This window comes from Choristoneura fumiferana, chromosome 10 (genome assembly GCF_025370935.1).
Source record: "Choristoneura fumiferana chromosome 10, NRCan_CFum_1, whole genome shotgun sequence".
NCBI classification, from domain to species: Eukaryota; Metazoa; Arthropoda; class Insecta; order Lepidoptera; family Tortricidae; genus Choristoneura; species Choristoneura fumiferana.
The window spans coordinates 9720578-9726488 of record NC_133481.1 but is presented as its reverse complement, the minus strand read 5'-3'; the positions used below and the strand labels follow the sequence as shown (position 1 = coordinate 9726488).

The 5911-nt window shown below is 38.4% G+C and overlaps 2 protein-coding genes across 2 annotated transcripts in view; one reads left to right on the top strand and one right to left on the bottom strand.

Moving 5' to 3' along the window:
* LOC141431748 (medium-chain acyl-CoA ligase ACSF2, mitochondrial-like) overlaps positions 1-5911 on the top strand; it is a gene marked incomplete at its 5' end in the record, with an annotated part of 134319 nt that overhangs the window by 47193 nt on the left and 81215 nt on the right. The window lies entirely within an intron of this gene.
* On the bottom strand, positions 537-5022 carry LOC141431684 (uncharacterized). Its single transcript, XM_074092862.1, has 4 exons — positions 4737-5022; positions 3676-3869; positions 1584-1690; positions 537-672 (listed from the first exon to the last, which is right to left on the bottom strand). The coding sequence occupies exons 1-4, from the start codon at positions 5020-5022 to the stop codon at positions 537-539; spliced, it is 723 nt and encodes a 240-aa protein (XP_073948963.1).

Genomic DNA, 5911 nt, shown 5'->3' with positions numbered 1-5911 from the left:
TTTCGAAATTCATATGCGGAATTACATTTGAAATTTACCACGAGCTTTACGGCGAAGGAAAACATCGTGAGGAGACCTGCACATACCTGCGAAGCAATTCAAAGGTGTGTGTGAAGTTCCCAATCCGCACGTGGGCCCGCGTGGGAACTACGGCCCAAGTCCTCTCATTCTGAGAGGAGGCCTGTGCCCAGCAGTGGGACGTATATAAGCTGGAATGATGATGATGATGATGAATCGAATTGGAAACCCCATGGTTATAAGACCTATCCCACGATACTCACACTATAGTACCAATAGCGTTAGTTGAGAAAAAAACACCCCCACTTTACGTCTATGGGAGGTCCCCTAAAAAAATTTTTTTACCTTTTTTTGTTTCACCACTGTCGGTGTAACTGACATGTATATTCATGTCAAATTACAGCTTTCTAGTACTAACGGTCTCTGAGCTTAGCCTCGGAAAGACAGACAGACAGACGGACAGTAAGATTCGACCTGAAGAGCCAAAAATTATAAGTTAAAAACAAGCTTATGAAATCTTACCTGTTGTAAGTTTTAGCGTATTCAAAGCACCAAGTAGTCAGCTCAGCCTGGAAGTAGTACGTGGCTTCTCCGCTGTTTACCATCATCGTGGGCCCGGGGTTCTCTATGTCTATTGCACCCTTGTCTTCGGAACTGGTAAATTATAACAGTTATATTAATTAAACTAGAGTCTACCCGCGGCTTTGCACGCGTAAACATTCAATCTGGTACAATGGAAATCCCTAGGAATACCTAAAATTTATATCGTGGTCTTCATTGAGGTTGTGTTAAGAACAACTGTCAAAAATTTCAAGATTACACCCAGCGGTTGAAATTTCAAGATTTTATCTTTATCCCGTGAGAATATCGGGATAAAAAGTAGCCTTTGTGTTATTCCAGACGTGCAGCTGCCTACACACCAAATTTCACGACTCTAAGCCCAGCGGTTGTTATTTCGAGATTTTATCGCTATCCCGGGGGAATATAGTGTGTTATAATATATAATAAGTTTTAAGTTTGACCGCTATGTGTGTCTGTGTGTCTGTCTGTGGCACCGTAGCTTTTAAACGGGTGGAACGATTTGAATGCGGTTTTATATTTGAAATTAAGTTTTCTAGCGATGGTTCTTAGACATGTTTCATCAAAATTGGTTAAGCCGTTTTTGAGATACTGAACTTTGAAGTGTCAAAGTCAGGGGTTTCCCATCTTTTTGTTGGTTGGTTGGGTTATAGGACACTTATCCTGTATCAAGTTGGTTTTAAAAGAATGTACAGACGAATCAGCAAGTGCAGCGTGGAACGTCGACTAACAAGAGTGACAGATGACCTAGATAAAGCCAGATTCACATTGGTTACAGGTCGCTTCCAACCAAAGCAGCTGAAGGTCTATGGGGGACACTTATGTTCAACAAAATGTGCTAGAACTCGTCACTACTTTGAAAAAAACTCGTATCTCAAATCAATACGTTAAAAAAATTGAATCTTGACATAATGTTCATAAAGTTCAATCAAAAATTATTGATTTTGAGATACGAGCTTTTTTAAAAGTACGAAATAGTTAATTACTTGATGAGGAAAAACGTCGGCCGCCATATTTGTCCATCACTGAAGGCAAGCCTTGTGATGTTATTGAACTTATCTGGATTCCACGCCATGCTCTCATCTACCCAGCTCTGTAAAGTAGACATATTTGACTTGTAGAGATCCCTTAAAAGGTTAAGTTCACCTTTGTTAACGTATCTCCACGTTATTGTTCTTGCTTTAAGCGATAAGACCGCCTATTGTCTACCCTGAATTTGTGTGTCTATATACATTTTTGTACTGATTTGTGGTGGGCAATAAAGAATACAGCACAGCCAAACTACTACAGCTGAAGACAGTGTTGTGGCACGCCATGGAAGAGGCCTATGTCCAGCAGTGGACTTCTGTAGGCTCATGATGATGATGATGAATAAAGAATATTTGTATTAGATCTATTTTTTTTATTCTAATCTTCGTCGAATTATTATTTGGTATAATATTTCTCCCATTGAAACTGTTACGTCATAGTTACTATACGTTATGCCAATCCAATTTATGGAAAGTGTAAACAAACCGATTTCATCCAAATTATTGTATAAACACCCACTGGATCGAATAAATAACACATTTACCTATCTATAATTCGTGTCTTTTATCTAATCACTTTTTTAACGAAAATTCACTTTATTTCAATATTTAGTTTTAATTTAAAAAATCTTCGTTAAAGTCTGACGTTATTTCTTGAAAGAAACTCGTGTATAATCTGTAGTTAGTTTAGATTAGCGTAGAGATGCTGGAAAATTTGTCGTTTTAAAAATCGATTAATACTCGATTAAATAAGCGATTATTATTTATTTACCTTAAAATTAAAAAAAAAAAATATATTTACTGCTTTTATAATTGAATAAACAGTCTTTGGAATTAAATCAAGTATTGTAAATAATAAAATAGACAAAAATACGTTCATCTATTCAATTAATAAATTACGATCGATTTACTGAACAGATTAATTATTTTGCAATAGGTTCTAGGTTTTCACATTATTAAATGTCTGTGGTCGGGTTAATTCCGTGTTTGTTTACCCTTTCTATAAATTGGATTGACATAAACCATAGCACAAGATTTTTATGTTGGAAAAATAGGTGTAACGACGCTTCGATATTGCAGCGACTTTAGCCACAAATATGTAGAACACGAAACGGCTGAATGTCGAGTTAATTTTAGCAATATAAGGCAGCGTTTCCACCAAAGATGTACGAGGTTGTGTTGCGAGGAATGTATTTTTCATAAACCAATGGTAACGCTTCATTTACTTATCCTCGCACAGCAGCGCTCTAGTGGAAACAGCTGAGCGGAGCGAGGCGAGGTAAATGAAGAGTTTCTATTGGTTCATGAAAAACACATTCCTCAGAACACAACCTTGTAGCCGGGAGACCGAGGACAGTTATGACAGAGGAGAGCAGTGACGATGTCGATTTTTTAAAACTTATTAACTGCTAGCGAGCTCGCAATAGCAAGCGTTTTTAGGGTTCCGAAGCCAAAATGGCAAAAACGGAACTTTAGGTATAGTTTCACCATGTCTGTCTGTCTGTCCGTCTGTGTGTCTGTCTGTCCGTCCGCGGCTTTGCTCAGGGATTATCATTGCTAGAATGCTGTAATTTTGCACGAGAATGCAATCTATGCCAACAAAATTGTACAATAAAAAAATCGAAAAAAGTTTTTTTTAGAGTATCTCCCATAGACGTAAAGTGGGGGTGATTTTTTTCTCATCCATCCTTGTAGTGTGGGGTGGGGTATCGTTGGATAGGTATTTTTTGGGGGTTGCTAAAACGGTTTTTCGATTCAGTCAAACTTACTAGGAAAACTATAATGGTTAAATTTTCTTGAGATTTATTAGTAGGTAGTTTAAGAGTAAATAGCAGCCTAAGATCGGTTTATAATATAACGTTTTAAACTTTAGTACTCGTGTGTGTTAGCATGATAAGTCCCGTTGGTGGTATTTTGACTAGCAGCCTAAGTAAGGTATAAGAGTTTAAAACATACGTAATGTATATTAGTGCAAAAAATGATTCGACAAACAATATATTAGGGCAAAAAAACATTCGACCATCGAATTAAGGCATGTATTTTTGCTCACCGCTACTACCGCCACCCCAGTAACCAGCTTTGAAGTAAAAGGGTTGTATCTGACGCTGGTAATCTTGAGTCCAAGTTGGATTTCCACTGTCGGTCCTGGCGGCAGATGTGGCAATCGGTCCATAAGTAGGGTGGTTTTCAGCCTGTCCGAGTTGGACATTTTTCGCGCCACTTCTTGGGAATCCGTTGTTGAGCCTGGAATATGAGGAAGTAAAAGTATTTTATTGACAAAATTTCTTTTTTAATAAGTCCGGATGTTTTCCTCGTGTGTACGAGATGATTTTAAACACGATGGTTTATTTGATTTAATATATTGTTAATTTTCTTTTCACTTCTCATGCTCTTAAAATGTTACTTTAGTCTCTGCGTATTGGGGCTAACTAAAGCTCCTCATTAATCTCTAGAGATGAAAGTATATTTTTCCATTTACCATGGAAACCCTAAACTGCCAATAACGGTGTTTTTAATGGAGGATCGTTTTTTCCTCGCATTCATAGTGAAAAGTACAGTGTTTAACTCGAGACTAAGCATTAAACAACCATAATGACATTCGAACTATAGAACATCTCGTGTCATTATGGCTTGTTTTAGTTCCTTGTTGAACAATCTACTATTTTTACATTATGCATCTACGCCTTTACAAGCTTTTATTTAACATGCAATGTGTCTAATATTATATTATTATTATTCTATGTAAAGCGCGGGTCAAATTTTGTAGCTCAATTTTGACCCACTTCCATTGGTCAGATTGACTTAAAATTTGGCATACCTAGGTACTGTATGTAGTTCAGTACCTAGGTACTGAAATTCTAGTGGTCTGGCCAGGACCGTCTCCGCAGGACGGAACTCTTATATGGTTAATGGCAACGATTAAATTTGGTACACAAATTTAATTTGAGTAACAACGCAAGTACAGTCAACAAAAAGTTGAGGCAGCGAAAAAAGCTTTTATAAAAATGAGATTTTCAACAAAAATAATAATTTCACACTGGCACAGTTACATATATTTGCTACGGGATATAGAAATTCATTACATTTAATGCAAGATGGTCATTAACTTACTGTTGGACCCATTGACAGGACAATCATAAAGGAATTTAGCTTCAACACCAGTCCACGCAGCAAAACTGAAGTACTCCACGGGAATGGGATGTACATCGAAGTACCGGAGTATAGGAGATTCACCCTCTTTTCCAAATTCAACGAGTCCGTCTGTTCGTGGAAACAAAACAAAGTATAAAGGCCATGTGCCATGACCGTAATAGGAGCGTGTCAGCCACGAAATGTCAAAAGCATACATGACACGTGACGGCGACGACGGATGGTTATGAAACATGCTAGTGGACATAGTATCATAATTTTCGATACAAAGTATATATTTTTGCCTAATAATTTGCTAAGATTGGCTTTTAGAGTCTTTTTGTATTTTTTATTTCAACTCAAAATATGTTACTTTTACGGTCATCCGGTGAAATCCAACGAAAATACAAACTGAAACATGGATGCACAGAAAAAGAGACCAGCGCTGGGAATCGACCCAGGTCCTTTCCGTGTCAGCGTGCCATACCCCTACACCACCACTGGACAGGAGTCTAGACCACAAATTTCTCCATGCACCACACATTTCAGCCTGCTTTTTTTCTAGTCACTTAAGCAGTGACGCAAGAAATGAATAATACCGAAGGAATGTTGACGTCTCTCGATGACAGCTAAAACATAGATGTCGCTAGTCTCGCTGCTTAAGTGACTAGAAAAAAAGCAGGCTGAAATGTGTGGTGCATGAGAAATTGTGTCTAGACTCTCCAGTGCGGTGTAGGGCTGTAGGGGTATGGCACGCAGCACGGAATCTGTAATACTTCTGGCGTTGCAGATGATTATGGGCGGTAGTGATCTCTTACCATCAGGAGACCCACTTGCTCGTTTGCCATCCAGTCGAATAAAAAAAAATTGCTGAGGACCTGGATTCGATTCCCAGCGCTGGTCCCTTTTTCTGGGTTTTTTCTGTGCATCCATGTTTCAGTTTGTATTTTGCCTGATACTTTGCTATAACGGTCATAGTGTGATACGGTGTGATGGGTAGAGACCTTTAAGGTGAGGCTAACGGAACGTAATTATTTGAGTTGTGAGTCGCGTAATGTGGTTTCATGCTTGGTTCTATTTGTGCTAAACACGTTTTGCGTCGCCGTGGGCGCAACTGGACTTTTTTTTTTTATTCTACTGGATGGCAAACGAGCAAG